The sequence below is a fragment of the Stegostoma tigrinum genome, chromosome 18 (assembly GCF_030684315.1).
Source record: "Stegostoma tigrinum isolate sSteTig4 chromosome 18, sSteTig4.hap1, whole genome shotgun sequence".
Lineage (NCBI taxonomy): Eukaryota > Metazoa > Chordata > Chondrichthyes > Orectolobiformes > Stegostomatidae > Stegostoma > Stegostoma tigrinum.
Window position 1 is genome coordinate 36821713 of NC_081371.1, and position 12953 is coordinate 36834665.

Consider the following 12953-nt stretch of genomic DNA (forward strand, 5'->3'; position numbering starts at 1 on the left):
GACATTCAATGTCATTACCTTTGCTATCAACGTTTTGGGAGGGGTCACACCATTAACTAATCTAGAAAAGACATTAAAATTCACACGTTGTGGCTTTCAGTAAGATGCTGTATTTCCTCCACACTTTTTGCCCACCAGCTGATCTTTACACTTTTTCTTGGCTAGGCCTCAGCCTTAATTTGCTTATAGACCCAATTTTGTTTCATTGATATTTAGTGTGTTTCCAATACAAGAATACTTTGCACTTGAGATTTTGTAGCATCTGATCTCCTGGTCTTTTTCATCAAACCAATCTTGATGTTTCCCTGTAGACCTCAAAGGCCTTCGCCTCTGTCAACTAGGAGGAATTAGAAGCATCCTCCACAAATTTGGTTGCCCACAGGAATTCATCCCATCCCCTGCCTGCTGCAGGATGGCATTCAAGCCTTGACCTTCACTAATGTACATGCATTGGATGTGTAGTGGGTCCAAACTAGGGTCAAGCAAGGCTGTTTCAACTCAGCAACGTGAGACGTCTCCATCGTTCTTGTTGCAACACTCCACCTTGTATCCATGAAGCTTCCTGCTGGTGCAGAGCTAATCTATAGGACAGGTGAGAAACCGTTCAACTTTTATCACCTCCACTCCAGAACCAAGACCACCCCAATCTCTGTCATCAAGCCATAATATACAGACAACACCTGCATGCGCGCGTACACACACGCCAAGCTCCAAACTATCAGCAATACATTCATTAAGGCATATAAAAGTATGGATCTTAGGCTACACACCTGGAAGGTCCTCTGTCAGCCTTCTCTGGGCCACATAATGCTGCAGAATTCATCAGTAGGAGAGGGTTTTATTCAATTCATATTCAAGTGATCGGTGATCACTTACCACTCCCTGAGGTGCGTACTTGTGCTCCTGACAATTGTTACAACTCATCAATCCTTAAGCACTCCCATGTGCCTGGTGCAATTGAGGTTTCAAGACGTTACAGGGCTGGTAAATGGGGATCAAAGGCTACCCATTGTGCACTTGGCTCATAACATCATTTTGCCTCAGTCAGAGGTTGCAACAGAGCCGATACAAAGCTGTTCCTTTCTTAACCATGGCCGTAAGATTGCTAAAGATGCATTTTCACTGCAAGGACAGGTCTGGAAAGGCCCTTCAATATGGCCCAAATACAATGTGCCACATCATACTGGTGTACTAAGCTCTGTACAATCAGTGCTGGCAATAAGGTGATGACTTATAAAACTGCTCCCATTCTCCCAGTTCCTCAGTGTCTGAGGGGGAAGAACAAGGACAGTGGATGCCAACAGAATCCATTCATGCCTGATTCCAATCAAAGACAGCTGGCTGCAGTGGGCAATTGTTGACCATTACATTTTATTCATAAATCTGGTTGGTATTATGGGTAAGACTTCAGCCTCAGTAGGCTTCATTTTTGTGCCCTTTAGTGTTTTACATTTATCCGATTGCCTTCCCATATGTGATGTCCTCCTATTGGTGGACAACAAGTCATGGACCTACAGTGGTCCCTGGGGACACAGTAGCACTGACTTAGAGGTAGCACAAAATGGCTGCCTGTGGAGTTGGCATAAAGGTGGCAGAGAGATTTTTAGTTGTAGTCACAGAAACAGCTTGTTTAGTTCAACATTAGAAAACAAGATCATAAATTAAGTCAATGGTAGCTTTGAGAATATGATAAGCCCAAGGTAACAGATTGAACAAAGAAACTAACAAATTAAATTATGGGAGATATTGTACAAAGTCACAGTGGCTGATATCTGTAAGACACAGTCTAATAAGATATGTTTGAAGAGAGCCCAAAGTTTGTGGTTAAGCAAGAATCAGAAGAAAACTATGATCCAACAATCATGGAGCATCTTTCGGTAACTGAATATTGAGAAATTCTGAAATCCAATCTACGTCTATAGTTCAGAGATTCCTTTAAAACAAAGTGCTACAGATAGTGGAGAGGAGCTCCCATCTCATTGGTAAAGGAGGACTGAAAGACAAATGGGTAAGCAGATGACCTCTAAAGGATACCAGCTTAAATTTGAGAAAATAAACAATGGCAGCTCCCAACTTAAATGAGACAGCTCAAATGAAATCTTATGTCCAAGGTCCAGGGTAGAGGGGAGGACAGAGATATCTTGTAAAACCACAGGAATTCAGACATAATTTTTGAGCTGGGAAAAAGTGACTGAGCTTCAATCTTAATAATGGAATTTGAATTGATGTTATCTTAAGTAAAATAGTTGGTGTAGAAATATTTAGAGTAGGGGCAATAAATTTTGTCTCAGAGCAGTCCTCTGTAAAACACACTTACAGAAAGCATTGGAATAGAAGGAGTTATAATTGCAGTTACAAGATAGAGGGGAGTGTTTGTTTGACATTACAAGGTCAGGTGATAAAGAAGCTGCTCACAACTTGTTGACTAAAAAATTCTCACATTAGATGTATCCAGATAACTTTTATATATAACTAATTTCATATTAGAACTGAATTTTACAGCAAATAGCAGGAATTAGCATTTTTTGTATCTCCGGTAATAACTGCAAGGTTTGGAGTGTAAATTAATGAGATGCATTACAAGATCCCAAGGACTAGTGATAAAGCTACATGGTAAACATCATGAGATCAGAGAACCTAGGGTTGTCCATACGGTGTCCATCATTGATCAGGTGCTTATAGAACTGGATGTATAGACCAGGGGTTGGAACAATGATATCAATGTTACATGTAATTATTATTACACGAAGGGTATAAATATCCTGCACTTTATTGAGAAAGGTAAAGTGTCACCACCCTCTCCTGTGATCAGAGCTGTTATCGAGGGGGCAACTGGGCCCCATGTGAAAGCCAGTTTTGGAGCAGCCTCTGGTGTCTCTCAAGTGTGGTTAAAAAAATTCCAAATAAAGATCAATTTGTGCTACTGAACACAGGGCTGATGACTCCTCTTTGACATCTGTCCCCAACAGAGGCGATATTTAGACAGATGTAGCTAGGTACAGGTAAACTGTGTGGACTGGTGGCTAAACAGTGACGAACATGAGAGACTGGGTTGTATGTGTAGGGACTATCAGAAATGCTGGCTACATACCATGGGCAGCATAACTTCATGCCTGCTGTTCGATTATGCTGACTGGTGAGGATCAATGCAAATTGCAAGTACGTATCATGGTGCGCAGTAACCTTTCAAAAATGGCACAATTGCAAGGGTTGCCAGTCTGTAGTCATATATCTACTGAATGGCACGTTATCCTGGGAATGTTGCATGGTGAGATGGGGTGGAAATCAGATATGAAGCATGTTACAGCAGCAGAATGAGAGTTTAATAGGTTGAGATGAGAAAACTCCCACGTGTCACAACATTCCTCAAAACGCTTGACAGGTCTTAGACTTATTTTCTTCTAGATAATATTCAGCCATATAGTATTTAACAACAAAACTTCAAGCTTGACTTCAAGCTCATGGTCTACAAACCAGTGGTGTTACCGGTCCTTATGTATGCAGAGACATGGATAATTTGTATAAACGTGCCTCAAAATCCTTGAGAAATATCACCAATGATGCTTCTGCAACATTCTGAAAATCTAGTGGCAGGATTAACACTCTAGTTTCAATGTCCTCTCCCAGGTTAACATCCTTAGCATTGGGACATTGTTCAAAGTTAATTAACTGGATTGAGAGGCCTCAATGTTCACAAACCTAGCATAAAACTTCCAAAACAAACTTTCCATTCTGCACTTCGTTATAGAAAGTGAACAAAGAAAATGCTTCATAAACGTCCTTAAAGCTTTCCTGATAAAATGCAATATCCACATTGACTCATGGGAATCTCTAGTCCAAGGTCACCCAAACCAGGGAGAGACAGCCCCCAAGGTTCCCACCATATCAAGTATCTGACAGCCCAGATGGAATCTGAGGACAAACAGCAAACAGACCTTGCAAAACCCCAGGAATGCTAGCAGCTTCAAAAGCCCCTTCAGCAGAGTGTGCAGATCTAGCACTGGATTATTTAATGACCTCATGATCTACAACACCCAAGTGGAAGGAAGTCATCCTCATTATCAAGGGTCTTCCAATGAAGGGATTTATCCACTTAACAATAAATTATAATAATGCCAACTCAAATGTCACAAATATTGTCTTCTTTAAGCCAGAGTGTAAGTTAAATGCAATGTAGCAGATCACTGTCCGAAATATGCACTGCTAAATATAATGTAAATATAGATTTCCTGTTAAGTACATTTTGTAGAATGCTTGTCTACAGATGTGAACTCTAAAAAAGAAATACTGGATTATAAATATCATAAATCGTGCCAAATGCACACACAGTAGTAATGGCATTTTTCTAAATCACCTTTTTTTGTATTAGTTGGTAGCACTCACTTGTAAGTAGATTGAAGGTTAGTTGTCACCTTCAGTACACAATAAATAGAGTGCGGGCATTTCAGAATTACCTCTGATGGCATGATATCTGAGGTTCTGACACACTTAGCCTTTAAACAGCATTTCAAACACCTGGATCTATTTCCCAAAGGATTGGATTTCATATTATCTTAGACAAATTTTATTGCTTGACAGATTTCATTGACGTTACCAGTGTTTGAAAAAAGTAATATTCTAAAGTGCATAAGTCACTACCTCAATTATGCACAGTAAATTAACCATTTGAATGCCACCAACTAAATCATTTTGCCTATTTTGCTCTCAGCTCTCTGCCACTGACACATTATTTAATAAATTCCTGTTATCAAATGTCGGTCCATAAATTAGGTCATTTTGCAGATTGATTCTATGACAGTCTTTACCCAATGAGCAAATTTTATTTCTTTGCCTTTCAGGTAAAACTAGAATGGTATGATACTGGAAATAAAAACCAGAAGTTAAAATATAGTGTGCAAAAAACAATGTAAAGAAATATTAAGGCAATATCTTTTCCTACTTTATTCACAGACGTGGGCATCACTGGCTAAGCCAGCATTTATTGTTCATCTCTAATTGAATATTAGTGAACCAGGTTTTTACACCAATCAACAGTGGTGCCATTTTTTCTTTAATTCAAATTTCACCACCTGCCATGATGGTATTTCAACACAGAACAAACATTAAGCTGGGATTTTGGACCACCAGTGCAATGGCATTATCACTATGCCATGGTGCACACTAATACGAATTAGGGACAAAAATTTCTAGCGCAGTTCTTTCTTCATACCTTTAAACAACTGAAGTAATATTTTAGTAATCTATAAACAAGCTGTGGTTGACATCTAACTAGCCTCCAGCAGTATTTACTGCATTACTAATGGCTTTTCAACAACAGTCTCTGAACGGGAATGTGAACAAAAGCCCCCTCCAAAGAAAATGGTGCTGATGCTTCCAAAATTGAAATGATAGTTCAAACAAAGTTATCAAAAATATGTATTTATATTGACGTAAAATGTCAGATATTGCAAAAATCATCTGGCTTTGGGACAGTTATAATACAAGTTTTACTGCTCTGCAAATCTGGAATTTATTCTCACATTCATCTGTCCATGTCAATTTACTGCTTTAGAAATCTAATGCTGTAAGAACTGTAAAAATGAACTTGCATTTATGACAAAGTATAAAATAAATCTGTTTACACTACTCCACATAATTAACTGGTACCATTAACAGGTTCGAGCTGTTTTAACGTATAATATTGTTGCCTACAAAAGGTATTTTTTGGAAAAAAGTATAGCTCCATCTTTATTTTTAAAATGTTCTAACTGGGCAAAAAGAACTCCAAAGATATGAGTACTATTTTGCCACTGTGTATTTATGATGCTGCCGTGGGAATTTTCACATCTATTATATGAACACTAACCAATGCTCGATGTAAACAAAATGAGAAAAAGAAAAAGGAAATGTAAAAGCTTAGTTCATTAGTTCCTGGCAGAAATCGCTTTTACATAAACTGTGAAATACCTAAGAGACCTCCTTTGGCAAATGGCATTTATTTGTTGACAAGTTGTGAATGATTTACTTCTTTCCAAGTAACAAAAAGCTTCATTGAAATAAATTCCAGTCATGGTCGTATTACTGAAAATTGAATCAAATATGTTTTGAGCTAAGCCAGGTTTTAGCTCTTCACGCTGCTACCAGTAAGACCTGAAGGCCATAATTTTGTTGCAGAAACAAACATCAGCATCAAGAGAGGGAAAACTAATGCTGAGAAGAACAAATTGGGAAGTAGTGACTAAGTAACATTAGGCTTAGCTTTTGAAAGTATGATAATTGTAAAAGGGTGGAAAGGTTTAAGGAAACTAAGAAGGGAATGATAGCAGAAGAATATGAAACGATTCAATAGGTGGGGGGGATAATGGAGGGAGGAAGAATCCAGAGGCTAAATGTTTGTCTGCACTGCCTGGTTAGTATTCCAAAAAGGAGGGATCATGCACGTATTATGGAATGTTACTGATTTGATTGTTTTCAATCATTTCTGATCATTTTGTGCTGCTTCTTTTATCCGACCATATAAACTAAGCTTTGCAACTTAAAGATACCATGCTGTGTACTGAAATAGATCAATATCAAGTCTTGTACACTTCTTGTCTATTGTTGAAGTTCTATGAATAGGTCAGGCAGCATCACAGAGACAGAGTGTTAGCAAATGATACTTAATGGAGGTAGCAGGGGTTCATCACTAACTGCAGAGATGACAAGGGCTCTGACTTTCCTCTTTTTAGGAAGGCCGGTCACCTTAGGTGTCATTCAGGCACTTAACTGAACAGCAGTGGGCCACTTCCTGGGATCAAGGAACCTGTCCAAGGAAGTCCCACTGCCTGCCAGGTACCAGCCAGAGTGTAGCAGTTCTATTGAGGAGGGATTCCATTGACAGATAGTGGCTACTGTCAGTAGAACACCTTTCCAATAATAGCACAAGGGACATTATTGGATGGGTTAATGTGGAGAGGTGCAGGAAGCAAGGGCAGCAGATGGCTGTCAGCAGTCCACGCCTTCCTGATGCTGGGTTCCTTCTTGGGTATATGCCATAAGCTTCCCTTTCTCTCCTTTCCCTATCCTGTATACTCCTTGATACCCAGAGTTCACAGAATTTGTTGGTCTCACTCTCTCTATATTGGAATATGGTCGGCCTGTATACACACACAGTTTCCAACTTGAATGTGCCCCATTGCTCTGACACAGATTTATCTAGAACTATCGGCTCACAGTCCACTTTGTATTAAAAATGAGATCTGATATGACTTAGCCAAAGTCGGCATTTCCCCAGTATAGAACTTCAATTTCAGGTCCATCCTTTTCCATAACAACCTTGAATCTAAGGGAGTTGTGACTGCTGTCTGAAAAATGTTCTCCCACTGATAATTCAATCACCTGCCTGGCTTCATTACCCAAAATTAAGTCTGGGACTGTCCCCTCTCTTCTACACACTGGATTTAGAAGCTGCACTTTAAGAATTCTGATCCCTTTAAGTCTTCCTCGATAACCTTTGACATGGTAATTTTGTGTTCTGAAAATTTAATGACAGTACAACCACTGGTTCTACCAGTTGCAGGACAATGAACTTGTTAATCACTTGCTTGGGAGGACCAAAGATCTGACATGGCAATGCCAGATCTATGTACTGACATTGCTCCAGGAAGCTTCCATTGAAAGAGTAGTGACTACATTGAAGGTCCAAGTCCAGCAGAAGACAATTGGTTGCTAGATGTGCGTTTGGACCTGCAATCCACCGCTATAGGCACGGATGCAGGGAATCAATAGCAAAGCGAGGGAGGGACAAAACAACTTGGCCTTCTTCCTATTACCCCTTCTCTTCAAGGAGACCCATAGGGAAGAGAGGCACCAGCTAGGCACCCCAGAGATGCCCTCCCTTTCAACCTCTCCTCTGCCGTTGACCCAATCACCTCCAATAGGTTAGGCAGAGGAGAAATGCACTTGTGCAGGAGATCTGCAGCACCCTCAAGAACCTTTAAGCCCCATACCATCAACAGACATCTGCCAAAGTCATTACAATTAACAAGACATGGCATCAGTACCACCACAGCTGTCGATGTCAGAGCAGTGCCCAGTGGTAGGCAAAGAAAGAAGAGATATGAGGCACCTGTGTGACATGGTTATTTATTCAATATCTATAGTTTGGTCTTCTATAAATAAATGCTCACTTGCACATAGGTACGCCACAAGGTGCCAGCATGGCTGGATTAATGGTCTTCCAGCTACAGTTCATTTATTATTTCACATCATCCACAATAAGTGCCTCATGTTGTTCTCATTACCTAGAGAAGGTTAAACCTATGTGGGAGCTCTACAGCTAAAGCTCACAAGACTGATTATAGGCACAGTGGATTGTTGAGTAAGGAAACATGAAGGAGACTGGGCCTTTATTCACTACATTGCAGGAAAGAAGAGACTATGTGGGACATAAAAAAATCTGACAAGGCTCTGCTGGATAGAGGCAGAAAAGATCTTTTCTCTGACTCAATCTCCATAGTCAGAGAAAACACTTTCAGGATAAGAGGTAGGCAATACATCACCAATAATGTAAAGGACTTCATTTTCTCAGGAGGTTGGGAAGATGTGGAATTGTCCCATCCATTGAATAGTGGTGGTGTATTCACTGAATATATTCACCTAATCTTAGAAACAGGCTCTTTGGCTAAACAAGTCCACACTGACCCTTGGACCATCCCACCCAAGCCCAACTCCTTATAACCCACACATCCCTGAGCACTATGGGTAGTTTAACATGGCGAATCCACCTATACTGCACATCTTTGGACTGTGGGAGGAAACCCCCACAGACATGGGGAGACTGTGCAAGCTCCAAACAGCCAGTTGCCCAGAGGTGGAATTGAACCCAGGTCCCTTGCAGCGCTAACCACTGAGCCAGTGTGCTGCCCCTAATATGAGAGGCTTCTAGAAGAGAAAACTCTCCAGAGCAATAGGGATACTAAGGGAACAGGGTGCTAGGTTACGACAGCCATGGTAAAAGACAGCTGTGGAGAACACTATACCGTCTGATTGCCAAATCCTGCTTCTTTGTCCTCACTCTATGTGAACCAAACTGAATTGAAATGAATTAGCTTTATTGTCACATGTCGTCAAGTGAGTACAGTGAAAAGTTTACAAGTTGCCACCTACAGCGTCATCTAAGATACAAGACACCTAAATATTTGGTATAAAAATAGACAAAAAATAATAAGTAAAAAGTCTATCACAAGAATTATAAAGGAAAAGATTTTTAAAAAGTATTCGATTTAAGTCCTTCCATACCTCACACAGGGCACTATGTTTGTCCGTCTCTGTGGTGTAATCCACTGTTAACCAAAGGATTGGTGGCTCAAGACTACCTGGGGACAAAGCAATTGTTGTTTGGGTGGCACGGTGGCTCAGTGGTTAACACTGCTGCCTCACAGCGCCAGGGACCCAGGTTCAATTCCAGCCTCGGATGACTGTATGTGTGCAGTTTGCACACTCCCAGTGTCTGCGTGGGTTTCCTCCGGTTTCCTCCCACAGTCCAAAGGTGTGCAGGCTAGGTGGATTGGCCATGCTAAATTGCCCGTAGTGTTTAGGGATGTGTAGGTTAGGTGGGTTATGAGGGAGGAGTCTGTGTGAGATGCTCTGAGGGTCAGTGTGGACTTGTTGGGCTGAAGTTTCCACACTGTAGGAATTCTATGATCTATGACCACTCCATGCCAGCACCTAGTCTCCAGAGCACATCAGGCTTTGAAATGGAGGCCTCACCTCCAGTCCAGAAGAGGACCTTGCCTCCTCATGACGACCTCCAATCCACAAGGAGCCTTGACTACTCACAACAGGGGCTTGTCTCCACATGATGTGCTCTAGTCCAGGGACTCACCACCCCATGACATCCTTCAGTCTGCCCGAGACCTCACTTCTATTCTCAAAAGGATTCCAACAGAGTAAGCTTGTTTTTAAAAGTTTGGAAAACAAACAAAAAGTGAACAAAGGAAAATAGATATGTCCTTATGTTGGCCTTATAAAATTCTCAGGAAAGCTTAACCCACGCCTGCAGCATGAGCAATTGTGGTCCACATGGAGGATTATGCAGCATTGGGCTTCTCTCCATTGTCCACAAGAGGACTCATCCCTACTGTCATCAGCTAGGTATACTGGGAGTATACCTCATCTACTAGTGGCCAGCCCTATAATGAAGCAGAGACACTAATAACTACAACAATCTGAGAAGTGTTCCAGCATATGGAAATTGTGAGAACTCCATGGATCACATGCACAAGCCTGGAATATTTGGTTGGTATGGTCACATTTTAGGTGCACATTCATGGAGTAGAATCCCATTCTGTTGGCAAAAACAGCTGTAATTTTAATAATAATCTTCAGTATTCTTGAAGCCATGGAGAACTGGTTTTTACAACAAATGCCACTGGCCTGCCTGCCTCTGCATCCAATGAAAGCCTCACTAATCATGGCCTCTTCAGAAGACAGCAGTGATCTCCCAAGAACTGTTGAGAGTGGCTGACTAGACACAGGAATCCCTAATGGAGCCCTGGAAAGAACAATTGGCAGAAAAACTCAGGACCACGGTGACCTTCAGAGCAGCCTGAATGCGACTGCCTCTCAGACCTTCCAGTTGCAGGTCGTCTTCCAAAAGTAAATTTCCATAGGACACAACATTCAGCCCACTCCGAGTCACCTCCTGCATTTCATTCAGCCGAGGGTAGGTGCAGTGCAGCACTCCTGTACGTTCTGTTTTACGGCAACGCACATAATCGCCATTACGCCTCGATCTTACCCTAGCACAGGCTGTGGCTGCTGGTGCTGTTCCTCTATCGTTCAGCGATAGTAACTCCTCAGCTGTGTGATGGCCAGGTTTGTCCCATGCCACTGCTGTATTGTCTTCAGGTGATCTACCAGTGATCCATCTCGGCAGCACATTATTTTAAAACCTTGCCTCCAACCCTGCTCCATTAACTCCTGCAGAGCACTGAACCTGGGATATGTCTCGCCCTGGTCTCCACCTTAGTCCACCATCATGACCTTTTCATAGCAAGACATTCATGTGAATGGCGGCACTGCCCATGGCTGGGGTTACTTGAAGCGCATTTATGCATTTTCCTGAAAGCAATAATGAGATTCCCAATCGTAAGTCTGAACCCCAATCATTCCAGCCTTGCCCTGGCATCACTAACCTGCCACTGACCCATCCTCGGCCTTGTGAAAACTGGAAATCTCAGTCCTGTAAAAGATTACCCAAGCCCCTAACAGTTTGCAGCTCTCTCCCTATATTCCATCCATGTCTTGGACACCAGAAGATGCACATTAGCCCACAAAGTATGGTGGTTCCACGTCTTAGTGGGATCTCACTGAACTGCAACCATCCTCCCTGCTGTTAGCTTTTAAAACCCCGAATGCACTTTGTTTCCGTCTGCTGACACTGAATTACTTTTTATTTGAGTTTATTTTTAGGAAAGACAGATGGATGCCTCACAAATCAGGCAGCACCAAAGGTGCAGTGTGCCCATCTGCCAGAACCCCCAGGCATATTCCTTGTTTTGGCAAATGCCTAGTACATGTAGAGACTTTGATTTCAAATGGAAATAGACATTAACAAAAATAAAAACTTATGTCATAAGCATGATATGTAAAGGCTTTACTAGTCGTGTTGCTGTGAATGGCTATCCAAACGTGTCCAACTTCAGCATCATCCTATGGGAGAATTTATGCAAGAAAACTCACCAAGGTGATCAATAGACTGCAATGTTTAATTGTCTACATCCACTAAAGCTATCTGCAGGTGCTGGTATGGCCACCTGACAAAGACCATAGGGATCCATCTTCATTGACTTTTGATCAGCAAGTAGTCAGATGCAGAGCTGCGCCATCTGTCGCAAGTACAGATGCTTATAAAATGAAGTAAATGCCTTGAACAGCTAAAGACCATTACAGTTTGCCACAGCCTCAAAACATGCTTCTACTTTCTTCCAGGCATTCTGCTATCCTACTTGGACGATGCATCCGAGTGGTAAATGGGGCTGTGATGCACACAATCACCTCATACAGCCACCACCATTTTGGCAGCCATCAAATGAAACAGATGCCGGGTTGATCGATCACTTGGCTAGAGAAACATGTTCATAGATTGTATATTTACATAGCATTCCTCGCTTGTCTCCTTTTTCAAACTTAGTGAAGGGTGCCATTGGGTTGGAGTAACTGAGGAGCTTTACCAAAACTGTAAAGAGTTCCCCTATTCAGCCACTCCCTTGACTTGATGACATCACATTTAAATTTCAACTACATATAAATTTTCCACTTCCAGCACCTATCGAAATATGCATTTGGAGCTAAGTGTAATTGTTATACTGAGCTTACCTTTAGGAGATTATGTAGAAAGTGTGCACTTCACTTGTATTGAGGTATGCACCTACTTAGAGCCATTTGCCACATTGCTTAGCCAGATATTATGGTCTATTTAATAAACGCTGCAAGAAGCTGGCCCACTTACCTCTTGATAAATATCAATATGATTCCCATTGAGGACTTGTTTAGAGCATGTAGGAAATTCTCTAATGCAGCAGGAGTCAGGAGGCCACTCCATTTCTGTCATTTCCAACCAATCTGAAAAGTATGCCACTCCGCAACACTTGAACTGGAAAAAGTAAAATTGGCAGCACTCTAAGCTTCTTGAAATGTTTCGATTAAATTTTACACCCAATGATTTTTTTTAAACTGAGTGAAACAGAATGCTACATATTTTGTTTCACATAAAACAAACTTCTCAATTGTTATAAAAGTTTGTATTCAAGGAACAGCAGCGAGTTTCTGATACCCACTGCCAACAATTTATTCTTAAACCAAAATAAATTCTCTCATTATTTATCACATTACTGTTTATGGGAGCTTGATGTGTGCAAAATTGCATTCCCTGGTACCCCAAATGCAACAGTAACTTCAAGTGATTCATTATGGAATCAGAACAGTTTCCC

General features: G+C 41.3%; 1 protein-coding gene across 6 annotated transcripts in view; it reads right to left on the minus strand.

Moving 5' to 3' along the window:
* The window catches only part of tspan12 (tetraspanin 12), a 54596-nt gene that overhangs the window by 6350 nt on the left and 35293 nt on the right, over positions 1-12953 (minus strand). For all 6 annotated transcript variants that reach the window (XM_048549332.2, XM_048549330.2, XM_048549334.2 and 3 more), the window contains one exon: positions 12473-12616. In XM_048549332.2, the coding sequence (XP_048405289.1) occupies positions 12473-12616 (144 nt within the window). The remainder of the gene's footprint in view (positions 1-12472; positions 12617-12953) is intronic.